Source organism: Carya illinoinensis, chromosome 15 (assembly GCF_018687715.1).
Source record: "Carya illinoinensis cultivar Pawnee chromosome 15, C.illinoinensisPawnee_v1, whole genome shotgun sequence".
Taxonomy (NCBI): domain Eukaryota; kingdom Viridiplantae; phylum Streptophyta; class Magnoliopsida; order Fagales; family Juglandaceae; genus Carya; species Carya illinoinensis.
Window position 1 is genome coordinate 1,421,974 of NC_056766.1, and position 14,132 is coordinate 1,436,105.

Sequence of the window (14,132 nt, forward strand, 5' to 3'; positions counted from 1 at the left end):
CTGTATAAAAGTGTGATAATTTTATTTTTTCTTAATGTAATCTATGTTTTTACAAAAGGCTGTCATGCATGAGTTCCGGTCCACTAAAGTTAATACTAACGATATGGTACTAGGTTTTAATACAAATAGCTAGACAGATTTTAAGGTGGCTTGATATAACTCACGTCTGAGTGATATGACCGGTCATGCATGAGTTCCACTAAAGTAGATTCTGACGATATGGCCGGTACTAGGTTTTAATACATAATAGCTAGAAAGATTTGGAGGTGGCTTATATAAGGAAGAGTGGCTCACGTGCGCCCTTGCCTTGACCTTCGATTCTTTTGTTCTTGTTTTTATTTAAGAATGGTAGGTGGGACCTTATTTTACAGTTGGTTGATAGAAGACTATCTAGGTTTTGTACCTTCTTTGATTAGATGCAAGCTTTCATCTCGAAGATGGATCTCGTGATGCTCGTTCTATAGAAGACAAAGAGCAAGCCGGTTAAGATCATACATATATAGTTAAAACAAACGGTATCTTTAGGGGTGAAGATACCATGGAGAAAAATCTTTTGACGTATACCATGTTAGAGATTCTGGGCATTACGCTTCTTGCTGGACAGTTTTTCTGCATGGTTCAAGGCGATGCTCATTACTACGACTTCGTTGTAAGCACTTCCCACTGTAATATCCATGTCCACTAATTGCATGTTGCTTTACCTATCATGTCTGATGCATAGTGCGTGGGCCTCTTCCCCGGGCCCTCTTGAAAACTCAATTAGTCATGGGTATTTGAAACAGAAGTTTAATTATTAGCAGAATCTGGGAGCACTAGCTTAATATGTTCAAATCACTATCATATGAATCATATGCTCTTTTTTTCTTCTTTTTGTAGCTTAGGGAGAAGAACTTCACTAGGCTGTGTAGCACTAAGAGCATGCTGGTTGTAAATGACAGTTTTCCAGGGCCGGTAATCCGTGTTCATAAAGGGGATACTGTCTTTGTTAATGTCCACAATCAAGGATATTATGGAGTCACTATTCACTGGTAATGATCTCTCTTTCTGTCTGCCTCAAATTCACCCCCGGCGCAGGGGATGGTCACACACAATACACTAAGAACTGTAGCACAAGCAGACGAAATTAGGGAAAAAAAACGGAGAGATAAAGGAAACTAATATATAGAAAAACAAACAAGATATAGTACTGGTTCGGGAAGTATTCAAAGCCCACCACTTCTTATTCATCTGCTGAACAGTTACCTCAGTCTATGATTGGTCATTTAATTTTTGACAAATAGGTTTAAAAAGTTTTAGACACTGGTTTTTAGTTACGTTAGATACAAATTTCAATTAGATAAATTCCGTACAGGTATTTTGTAAAAACGTGAGTCACACTATAAAAATTGATTTATTATACTTTTTAAAGTTGGAGTACACTTGTTTATAAAGATTTGCGAATGATTTGTCTATTTGTTATACAAATCATTCCTCTCTAAACGATAGAAATGACTGTTTCAACGTCTTTCAACCCGAAGTACGTACTTCACACGCCAGCACGCACCTGAACGCTAACATTTCAATGAGCTTTCATGGATTTAAGTTCCCTGAAAACATAGAAATATCATATAATTTATTGCCTATCATGTCTTAAACTCGCGCGGGGCTAGTATACCCTTGTTCAAGAGAAGTTTGATGTGTATTTAAAGGCAGATATATACCTAATTTTGCTTGTTTTTCCGCTTTGTTATATGCTTAACACTTCGGATCAATAACGTACATAAGAGTAATATATATATATATAATCATTCCATGTAGATAAACGTTATGATTATTGCAGGCATGGTGTGAAGCAGCCAAGAAATCCATGGTCAGATGGTCCTGAATATATTACACAGTGTCCAATTCAACCCGGAACAAACTTTACATATGAGGTTATATTTTCTGATGAGGAAGGAACCCTTTGGTGGCATGCGCATAGTGATTGGACACGAGCAACCGTTCATGGCGCGATAGTTGTCCTGCCGGCTATTGGTTCCACCTACCCATTTCCTGAGCCAGACGGAGATGAGGTCGTTGTGCTCGGTATGCTTTCGCTGTTTTGTGTTATATATATATATATATGACAACAACTTATTGGAATCATTTTTTAACACACTTAATATAACAATATTAAACTGCATGGATGTGAAAATAATGAAAAGGCTTTAATTGGTCAGCATTTTTTGTTTTTTGCGGAACATGCAGCGGCCTGGTACAAAGGAAATGTGAAGGAGTTGGTAGATGAGGCCATGTTTGAAGGTGGTGACTTGCCACATTCTGATGCTTATACCATAAACGGCGAACCGGGAGACTTTTGTGATTGCTCGAAGGGTATATATATATGTCATTCGCTTCTGAGTAGCAGTTTATTATCTTTCAAATCACCTACGTATATATATAGTACTAGACGCAGCTTTAACCAGGATCTTACTATTGTTGCAGGATCGGCATACCGTTGGATAGTTGACTATGGCAAAACCTATCTTCTTCGAGTTGTTAATGGTATCATGAATGCAGAAGTCTTCTTTGCAGTTGCTCAACACAATTTCACAGTTGTTGGGATGGATGGTCATTACATCAAACCCATTGCCACGGATTATATCATGATAAGCCCGGGACAAACAATGGATATCTTACTCACAGCAAACCAATCTCTTGGCTCCTATTACATGGCTGCAAGACAATTCTCGAGCGAGGACATTAGCGTTACTGGATTTGATCACGCCAATGTAACCGCAATTCTTGAATACAGAGGAAATTCAACTTCCCCGTCGCCTCCTTCCTTTCCGAGTACACTTCCTATGTACTTGGACTTCTACGCGGCCTTGCAATTCACTAAACGTGTAAGGAGCTTGGCAAGCCAAGACTATCCGGTAAATGTCCCCCTGAACATAACCACAAGAATGTTCGTAACAGCTTCCATGAATACGATGATTTGCACAACATGCTCAGAAGGGATTGATAACGAGATCTTAGCTTCAAGCTTAAATAACATAAGTTGGGTCAACCCACATACAGATGTACTGCAAGCCTACTACAGGTTCCCGTTTTCATTCTCTTTCTCTATTTACGTTTGTTTTATTCTTGGAATGATTATTATACGCATGTTAAAAATTTATAAAAGATTTCCTTCTGATCTTTCGCCACACGTTTTTTTTTTTCTTGCAATCTGTTATTTTCATATATATTAGATCCAAAATGGTGGAGTACCTATTAAAGATTACACACCCTCATTGTTCCAAATACTAATGTTATATCAAATTTTGTCAAAAGTATCGGAATGTTTTCTCCTCTTAAAAGATTGGAATCAAGGCAAAATGCCAGGAAATTGAGACTGATATATGTTGAACTACTATATTATTGTAAAGAGATCTCTTTGCCTGTATTTACTGCACGCACGCGCGCACACACACACACATATAATATATATATATATCTATATATGTTGCACATAAGATTAAGTTCAACCCTGCATTTCTTACACAGGAATATTAGTGGGGTGTACACCACAGACTTCCCGGACTTCCCGCCTTCATTCTTCAACTTTACAGCCGATGAATTTCCGGATAACATTGACCTAACAGTCCAAGGGACCAAGTTGAAGGTGCTGAATTATAACGAATCAGTAGAGATAGTTTTTCAAGGGACCAACTTGTTAAAAGGCTCAGTGAATCATCCTATGCATTTGCACGGATATAGCTTCTATGTGGTTGGAACAGGCCATGGTATTTTCAACAATGAAACCGACCCAAAAGAGTTTAATTTGGTCGATCCTCCCGAGGTTACTACCTTTGGAGTCCCTAAGATTGGATGGGTTGCTATCAGATTCGTGGCAAAAAATCCAGGTACAATATTCTTCTCATCATCACCCAGCTTGTAATGGCTTATATAATTTAACAAAAATACAGTATAGCTTACGATAAAATTAGATGCATGCTGACATGAGACGATTTTTTGGCAGGTGTGTGGTTCTGGCATTGTCACTTGGATCGACATATGAGTTGGGGTATGAACACAGTATTTATAGTGAAAAATGGGGGCACTGTTGAGACAAGCATCCGCCAACCCCCTGCCTACATGCCATCTTGCAAAGTTCCATTAAAATCTTGGCCAAAAAATGAGGATGTGTTGGAGGATAGAGCTAGCAAATGAGTCACTGTAGCTCGATCATCTGATTTGATTTAGAACTTGATTATCTAGCTACAGGTTTCTTCATTATCATCATCATTATTACTTAGCTGCATGCAGTAGGCCGGCCAGGCTCGATCTTGATCGATCGGTTCCCCTAGCTAGAGCTCTTTTATTGTAAGCCAATAAATTAAATCTGATTTATTAGATTTATTCATGTCACAAACATTGATGAGAGAAAGAGAGTTCTCGGTATAGAAGAATCGAGAATGGTGAAAAACTGAATATTATTTCATCAGAAAAGTAAAAGAGACTATTTATATTTACAGTGTGTAATACCTTAACTACAGTGCACGTCCTTACATGTGATCAAGAAGATTAAAAATAATCTTATACACTAATAGCCCCACTCAAGCTGGAATGTATAGATTAAGTACACCCAGCTTGCTACGGATAATATGAAAACAATCTGTCCCTAAAGGTTTAGTAAAAAAATCACCTAATTGATGTTCAAAAGATATATGTAAGGTAACTATATATAGTTCCAGCTTGAATCATATCTCTAGCTAAATGACAGTCTATCTCGATGTGTTTAGTTCTTTTGTGAAAAACAAGATTAACAGCAATATGGAGAGCTGCTTGACTATCACAATACAGTATAGATGGTGAAGAAAAAGTAATTCCAAAATCAACAAACAAGGCAATAAGCTATTTTATTTCACAGCAAGTAGAAGCCATAGAACGGTATTCAGCTTCAGCAGATCACGATCTTGAGACCGTGACTTGCTTCTTAGACTTCCAAAAAATCAATGAGTCACCAACAAAAATGCACAAACCAGTAATAGATTTGCAGGAGTCAGAGCATGTAGCGCAATCTGATTCACAAAATCCCTTTAGCTGCAGAGAAGATGAATTGGAAAAGAACAGCCTTGGCCAGCAGTGGCTTTAACATATCTGGCTGGAAAAAAGCATCATCATAGTGTAATTGTTGTGGTTGGTCCATAAACTGGCTCAAAGTATTGAAAAAATTAAAAAAAAAAAAATAGAAATGTCAAGGCGAGTGAGTGTCAAATAAAGCAAATGACCAATTAACCTTCTATAAGATGCTGGATCAACAAGTAAAGAGCTAGCAGATTCAGTTTTGGACAACCTTAGATTCTGATCCATAGGAGAAGTAGCAGGCTTACTAGCTAAAAGACCGGAATCATAGACAATTTCAAGGTCATATTTCCATTGAGAAAGGGAAATACCTTTTGCAGATCTGGCCACGTCAAGACCCAGAAAATACCTTAAGGTTCCCAGATCATTCAACTTAAAATGCAAGTGCAGAAAATCCTTAAGGTCAGCAACAAATTGTTAATTGTTAGAAGCAATGATGATATCATCAACACACACAAAAAGTGCCACAAAAGAATTACTAGAATGCTTGGTGAATAAGGAATAATCAAATTTAGACTGATTAAAACCATAAGCAATCAAGGTAGTAGAAGATTTAGAGAACCATTGATGAGATGCTTGTTTTAAGCCATACAAAGACTTAAGGAGCTTGCATACCCGATTGTCACCAGGGTTAGAAAAACCAAGTGACAATTTCATATAGACCTCTCCATCTAGGTTTCCATGAAGAAAAACATTATTTACATTGAGTTGATGTAATTCCCAATTGTGAATGGTAGCCAAAGCAAGAAAACAACGAACAGTAGTAAGCTTTGCAACGGGAGAAAAAGTGTTAAAATAATCAATGCCTTCACGTTGAGTATAACCTTTTACAACTAACCGAGCCTTATACCTCTTTAGAGTGCCATCAGATTTCAACTTGCACTTGTAAACCCATTTACAACTAATGGGCTACTTGCCAGGAGGTAAGTCAATTAAAACCCAAGTTTTATTAGCTTCAAGAGTACTGATTTTAGCTGACATGGCATCCCTTCAATGAGGAAATTTGACAGCTTGATGGAAAAATTTAGGTTCATAGAGAGAATCAATAGAACAACAGAAATGTTTGTATGAGGGAGAAACTTTGGAATATGATAAATATGAAGAGATAGGATATATTGTACCTAAGTTGGAAGAACCATCAACAAGAGGAGATGAAGTAAATTCATTATTACAAATCAAGGAACAATGATTGTGCTGCAAGTAATTAGGGGGAAAATATGTTCTCATGAAAAGTAACATCTCCAGAAATGAGGATTTTGTAAGTATGGGTATTATATAGTTTATACCCTTTTATGCCAGCTGGATAACTAAGAAAAACACAAGCTTGGGTTTGGGAAGAGAACTTTGTAGATGAACCACCAGGAATGGAGGCATAACAAAGACATCCAAAAACTTTAAGTTGGTTATATTGAGGCTTGGCAGAAAACAATATTTCATATGGCAATTTATTTGAAAGAACAGGTGTTGGTATTTGGTTTATAAGGTAAATTGCAGTTAAAACACAATCATTCCAAAAAATTAAGGGAAAATGAGATTGAAATCTAGGGGCTCGAGCAATATTTAAAATATGTTGAAGTTTTCTTTCAACAATAGCATTCTGTTGGGGAGTATATACACAACTAAGTTGATGTATAACTCCCTTGTTTGCAAAGAAAGACTACATGTCAAATTCCAAAGCATTATTAGTATGAATAGTTTTTATTTTGGAATTAAATTGAGTCTCAACAAAAGAAAAGAAAGATTGTATGTAATCCATTATAAGAGGGTATAGAAAAAGGACCTCATACATCACAGTGAATGATTTTAAACACAGATTTAGAAGTAGATGTGCTTGAGGGAAAAGGAAGCCCTTTTTGTTTGGCAAGGGAACAAATGTCACAATGAGTATTATGATGATATGTAAAATTTGACAAATTAGAAGCTATATCATTTATTCTAGAAGCAGATATATGTCCAAGACGATTATGCCAAAGATTGTAATTGTTTGTAGCAAGATTACAACGAGGAAATGAATCAACTGAAATAGATTTACAAGAAATAGAATTGGTGCCTGGTACTTGCAGTAAATGGTATAATCCTCCTGATCACTTAGCTACTCCAATCATCCTCCAATTGGATAGGTCCTAAATATAACATAAATCATGTAAGAATAAGAGAAAACATACTAATTGTGAAACTAGCTTAGTGACTGAAATGAGATTGTAGGTAAAATTTGGAACATATAAGACATCATTTCGAACAAATGAGTCAAAGAGTCTAACTGTGCCCATATGTGTGACTTGAGTCTATGAACCATTAGGTAATTTGACATAAATATTGACAGAAGACTGTATGGAAGAAAAAAGATCTAAAGAACCAATCATGTGATCGGTAGCACCAGAATCAAGGATCCAAGATTGATTGTGGAAGACATCTCTATTGTGTTTAGAACCAATGGAAGAAAGAGTAATAGATATACCTGAAAATGGAGGAACTGATGAAGTAGAAGGTACAAAGGAATTAGATGGTGCAAAAACTGTATCTGCCTAATTCATAGATGAAACATTAGTTTGAGTTTGAAGGAATGTAATAAGCTATTTACATTGCTCTTGAGAGAATGGAAAATTTGGAGTTAAAATTGAATTAGAAATAGATTGGCTACCAGTGGCTTGGTTAGCATTAGGGTTTCGAGATTTCGGTTTGTATCCTAGTGGATACCCATGAATCTTGTAGCATTTATCAACAGTATGACCTGATAAACCACAATATGTACAATAGAGTCGATCCTTCCAAGGAACAAAGGACTTGCTATTTCGGGATCCATGAGATCCAGCAGATCCACGAGTAGAATCACGGCTAGAATCATGAGTAGAATCACGATTAGAAAGCATAGCAACAGATTCATTGGAAGGTAAAGATTCAGTAACAATTTCTCTCTATTTTTCCTCTTGAAGAACAAGATAAAAAAAACTTTATCAATTGGGGGAAACAGATCAGAGAATAAAATCTAACTTTGTAGGTGTGCATACGTCTCATTGAGACCCATCAAGAACTACAGGATAGAGTCTTCTTGATGGAAATCAACAATTTTCTTTATAGCTCCACAGGTACATGGAGGCATGGGACGAAAATGAACCATTTCTTCCCAGCAACCTTTCAAACGGGTAAAATAAGAACTTATAGAAGCTGTTTCTTGAGTCAAAAATGCAATAGTCTTTTGGATCTGAAAAATACGGGGTCAGTTGCTTTGAGCAAACCTTTCCTTCAGATCATTCCACATCTCCTTGGCAGAATCGATGTATATAACAGAGGCAGTAATCTCCTTCGACATGGCATTAAGCAGCCATGAGAGAATGACTGTGTTACATCTAATCCATGCATTGTGCATCAAATCAGAGAGTGGAGGTGGTGGCAGAGCACCATTCACAAAGCAAAGCTTATTTTTGGAAATAAGATCTATGGAAATGGATTGGTTCCATGTTAAGTAATTGTTCTCCATTATGAGGTTAAGAGACGAGAATCGCACCTGGATGATCATCGTGCTGAAGATAGAAAGGGATTGGAATAATCCTCTGATGGACGATAAGAAGCGGCGAAAGAATCACCAAAATCAATCGTCATGATGAATGGCACTGAGAAAATGTAGGGTTAGGATTTCCTTTCATCTGATACCATGATGAGAGAAAGAGAGTGCTCGATATAGAAGAATCGAGAATGGTGACAAATTGAATATTATTTCATCAGAAAATTAAAAGAGACTATTTATATTTATAGTGTGTAATACCTTAACTACGGTGCACGTGCTTACATGTGATCAAGAAGATTAAAAATAATCTTATACACTAATAAACATCAAGAACAATAAGAACATAATTTGCATCGATCTCCCCTACTTTTTCTACTAATTGGGTTCAAAACCACCGCTTCTAGTGAGTTTTTATTTTTATTTCTTTATTAATTTTAATAGATAAAAGGCTATCTACTTTCTTTATTTCATTGAAAAAAAAGCAGCGTGAAAGCACCACCAATGTCGTACATCTCTAAAACGAACAACTATATATATATATATAAACAAAACTTATTTACATATGAAGTATTATGCACATGATTCCACCCTAGCTATCAGAATTAAGAAATGCTTTTACCACAATTGGTAGCTAGCTTTCTCATATATATGTGACGTCCCCAACTCCCACGTACTGACACTTGGAAATCGAGGCGTCGGGATGATGACAACCCGGCTCACGCATCCCATCACGGAGTGCCAAGTGTGTGTACATGTAACACGTATATAATAAAAATAACGCAGCGATAATAAAAGTCTTTCAACTAAGTACCAGAATTTTATATAAATACAAACTCACTTAAAACAAGAGTAATAAAATACTACAAGTTTTAACATTGTCTCAAATCCAAAATACATAAAATAAAGGCAAGGAAAAATAATTTCCAACAATACAACTCCAAATCAATACTCTGGCAGAGCTATGTCCTCAGTTTCAGCCTCCTCTTCTTCATCTGCATCAAAGTCTACAGTACGAAAGACGGTACCACAGGTAAGTAATAATCCAACCAAACGTCAAGATAAAAAAATATATCCATGCCACAACAATATACATGAACATGATGCCATATGCATATGTCCCAAAAATCATCATTTCTCGAAAATAATTATTTTTCCAATGCACGCCAAAATCTCATTTTGGCCCAAAACACTTCCTTCAAGACATTTCCTCGCCATTATTCCAGATAATGGTTCAAAAATCCAATATCGTCATTTTTCCAAAAAATGACCCATTAACCAAACCATCAGAGTACTATATGCGGGAATCACAGACAGGAATCTACCACTACCCCTAAACGTACACCCTAGGCGGGAATCACAGGCGGGACTCTACCACCATCTCTACAAGTCTGTCTGTAGGTGGTAATCGTAGGCAGGACTATACCACCATCCCTACAAGTCCGTCTGTAGGTGGGAATCACAGGTGGGACTCTACCACTGTTCCTGCGTACTACCATCGATACAGTACCTCTAACTCAAACCAGTCAATCCAATCATTCAAATATATCCAAAAATCATTTCTCACTTGAAAACCCAATTTTGGGTTTTCAAGTTTCAATACATGAACATACATACAATTATACGAAAACCCAGTTTTCTTTTTTCAACACATGTACATGCATGCACTATGCAATACAAATGACAAGACATAAACATATCCAACAATTCTCAATATCAACCAACATACAAATAACTCTATCCTCCAATTCATCCGACCCCCGACTCCTTGGACTCAGTCCGACATAATCAATCAGTCACAATATCATACCACCAATGTCGTACATCTCTAAAATGAAAACAAAATGAACAACTATATATATACTAAACTTATTTACATATGAAGTACTATGAACATGATCCTACCCTAGCTATCAAAATTAAGAAATCCTTTTACCACAATTGGTAGCTAGCTTTCTCATATATATATTTATATATATATATATATACACACAGAGAATCTATGTTATGATTCGGTCAAAGGCTTGACAGTGGAGAAGGGAAGTTGACTAGTTGAGTTATCATCTGAAGTCAAGGAAGCATCGATCGAACTGGGTCGTTTTGAGTTTGGGATAAAAGGAGTAAAATGCAGTAAGGAGATCATCCAAAGTGCACCATTTCACGAGAGCTGAAGTCTACTTGCAGGACGTCACTTTAGATAGAATCTTTGCTTTAAATGTTTGGTTTTATTACAATTTATTAAAAAAAAAAACGTTTAAAGCAAAGATTATATTACTACGTATTAATATATAGTAATATAATAGTGATAAATGCGTCACATCATATATAACAACATACAAATAAGATAGTGGTGTGGTGTATAACATTAATTTTCTATTATATAGTTTGTTAAAATGAAATGCCACGTAAGGTCTACTGTTAGTGGAGTAATAGCGGCTAACACTTCGATCGGATCAATAACATAAAAGTCATAAATGATCTATTACTTTGGTGACATGCTCATAGTGATTGTACATGAGCAACCGTTCATGGTGCCATAGTTGTCTTGCCGGCTATTGGTTCCTCCTCACCATTTCCCAAGCCGGTTGTACGTTGTGCTTGGTATGGTACTCCTTTTACATACAAATAAAACAAATCAATTTGTAAGTCTTTTTTAACCCACGTACTCAATATACCATTTAATCAAGGACTGAGATGCACAATAAGAAGAAAATTTACTTTTTTAAAGATTTTTATAATTATAATTAATTTCACGACAAGTATTGTAGGTATTGATACACCAATCTTGTAGTAATTAGAAAAATTATATATATAATGTTGGAGCAAGTAAGATGAAATAAATATGGAAATCATATAGAAGCATGCATGTATAATCCCATTAATTTATTGAATTTATTGTTTATAATTCGAACATACAGCAACTTGGTACAAAGAAAATTTGAAGGAATTGACCGTAGATGAGGCCATGGAAGATGGTACTGACTTGCCACATTTTGATGCAAATACCATAAAATGCAAACTAGGAGATTTTTGTGATTACTCCAATGGTATGTCTTTCGCTTCTCATTGATTTGCAGTAGTTGAGGGAGGCTGATAGAATTGAGCCACCATAAAAAATTCTCGTATATTTGTTAAAATATAATTTAAAATATAACTAATTAAAGGAAGTAGAGCGTAAATTTAGAGTTCGGACCCATGATTCTAAAAATTTGTTAACGCACATTATTCGTCCATGCTCGAGAATCTTAAATTTATATATGGTAATTTCAACATGCATGATCTTTGGAATCCCCTACATATATACGTATACTTCAATCAGATTCAACCATGCATTATCTTAATAATATTGTTGTAGGAACGGCGTACTGTTGGATGGTTGATTATGACAAAACCTATCTTCTTCGAGTTGTTTATAATGGTATCATGAATGCAAAAAGCTTCTTTGCAATTGCTCAACACATGAATTTCACAGTTGTTGGGATGGATGGTCATTGCATCAAACCCATTGCAATGAGTTATATATATCATTATAAGTCCAGGACAAACAATGGACATTTTACTCACAGCAAACCAGTCTCTTGGCGCTTATTACATGGCTACTAGACAATTCTCAAGTGAGGATGTCCCTGTTACAGGACTTGACCATGCCAATGTAACAGCATTTCTTGAATACAGAGGAAATTATACTTCCCCATTGCCTCCTTCCTTCCAAGTACACTTCCTATGTACTTGACTTCTACGTAGCCTTGAAATTCACCAAAAGTATAAGGAGCTTTGCAAGCCAAGACTATCCAATAAACTTCCCCATGAACATAACTACAAGAATGTATGTGTTATGGACATGTTTCACCGCCACCCAAGTACAATCACCTACAACCAAATAATAGAGTGGCCTGGGGGGTTCTGGGAAACATATCTGATGCTTAAATCAGTAATCACAATAGAAAATTATTAATACCAAGGAATCAAATAATCTCCACATATCTGGGTTCTCTGCATATATAGAGCCCGTGAGACTTTTGTTATTATGTGATAGTAGACTTATCTGCTATTCGAAATTCAGGTTCTGAGATGAAGGGCTTATATGTACTCAAACAATAGTTGTCTTTACCCGATGGACTCTCAGGCAGTTATCCTCTCGATGGTTAGGATGGACTGGGCACTGGAGGTGGGCCAAGTTCTCAAGGAACCATGGGTTAGTAGCTCGATTGGAAATCTAGATCCACTAGTCAACACAATAGGCCTTATAATGATATTGAGCCCTTTCCAGTTGCCTTGTGAATTCTCATCACATGTAGCATGATGGGACTTGTAATCGTTTTGTAATCCGTGCTTTATCGTTAGAGCGTCATTTCATCTTTGTGCTCTTTGGCAGATCAACTGTCACACATATTTATAGTTTCCAAACTCCATCTTTCTCACTCTTCTCTTTTGATTCCCCTTTTTCCTTCTCTCAAGTGCTTTGCTGTTGTGACACCCCCAACTCTCACATATGGACACGCGAAAATCGAGGCATTGGGATGTTGACAACACGGGTCATACACCTCAACAATAAGTGCTAAGTGTGTGCACATGCAAGACGTGTAAGACTAAAGACGCAGCGGATAAGTTAAAATCAATCAACTAAGTACCAGAATTTTAAATACAAATTCACTTAAATACTGACATTTCAAAAAGTACTACAGTTGTCCAATATTAAAAACATGATAAAGCCAAAACACAATAACCAAAAATGAAAAATAAATCCCAACACTTGAGAAAGTGATCTCCGATCATTCCTCTAGCGGAGCCGCATCCTTAGGCTCTACCTCGTCAACTGCATCAAAATCTACCATACCATGAAATGATATAGCAGGGTGTCGAATATCGTCAGATTGTGAATCTCAGTAACTAACAACCCAAGAAATAAAAATGTATTAATGCAACCAACAATTATGCATGCATATGATGAAATATTCATGATACCCAAATCATCATTTTCCTCGAAAATGAATATTTTCCAACGCACACAAAAATCTCATTTTGGCCTAAAAACCAAATTCATTAAAATATCATCCGCCCTCTTTTTAGAAAATGGCCCAGTATAAAAATTCACAATTTTTTCATAAAATCGTTCACACAAATCCATTTATCGACATCCATTTTTACCGTATGAGGCATAATCTCCCCTAGGGACCATCCACACACCCTGCCAGCTCCCTTCGTCACACCAAGGGTAACGACCGTGAACGTGACTTCGTAAAGAGCGATGCCCAATTTCGCGTTCATCGCGTTCGTGGCCAAGTATCCTCTAGCACCCACCAGCAAAGGGGACACGGAGTCGGTATGAGAGCATTACCATCTCATCCGGTCCCGTTGTCATAGAGGACGTCACTCAGTATATTATACTTTCGAGTGACCAGAGGAGCTCCACTAAAATAATGTCACATCTCGACTTGGGGTCGTGATACACACACACCCAAAAACCATTTCTCACATAAAACCCCAGTTTTCAAATATACATGGACTCATTTACTAAAATAAATATAGAATACGGTAGTTG

At 36.6% G+C, this 14,132-nt stretch overlaps 1 protein-coding gene across 2 annotated transcripts; it reads left to right on the plus strand.

Annotated features, from left to right (window-relative positions):
• The first annotated feature begins 406 nt into the window (after positions 1–406).
• On the plus strand, positions 407–4,366 carry LOC122295783 (laccase-15-like). 2 transcript variants are annotated; one of them, XM_043105036.1, is made up of 7 exons: positions 407–649; positions 877–1,028; positions 1,820–2,064; positions 2,227–2,352; positions 2,464–3,061; positions 3,508–3,866; positions 3,983–4,366. In XM_043105036.1, exons 1-7 carry the CDS (start codon positions 539–541, stop codon positions 4,171–4,173), a joined length of 1,782 nt encoding a protein of 593 aa, XP_042960970.1. In that variant the 5' UTR covers positions 407–538; the 3' UTR covers positions 4,174–4,366. The 2 variants fall into 2 exon arrangements, with proteins under 2 accessions (XP_042960970.1, XP_042960971.1); XM_043105037.1 differs by lacking the exon at positions 877–1,028 and having other exon boundaries at positions 478–649.
• The last annotated feature ends 9,766 nt before the right edge of the window (positions 4,367–14,132 follow it).

What these genes read in the sequence shown, in the direction of transcription:
- LOC122295783 (XM_043105036.1), top strand. Translation starts at nt 539, where the DNA reads ATGGAGAAAAATCTTTTGACGTATACCATGTTAGAGATTCTGGGCATT. An exon ending in CTCATTACTACGACTTCGTT is followed by an intron (nt 650 to 876) that starts GTAAGCACTTCC and finishes TTCTTTTTGTAG; the next exon opens with CTTAGGGAGAAGAACTTCAC. An exon ending in AGATGAGGTCGTTGTGCTCG is followed by an intron (nt 2,065 to 2,226) that starts GTATGCTTTCGC and finishes CGGAACATGCAG; the next exon opens with CGGCCTGGTACAAAGGAAAT.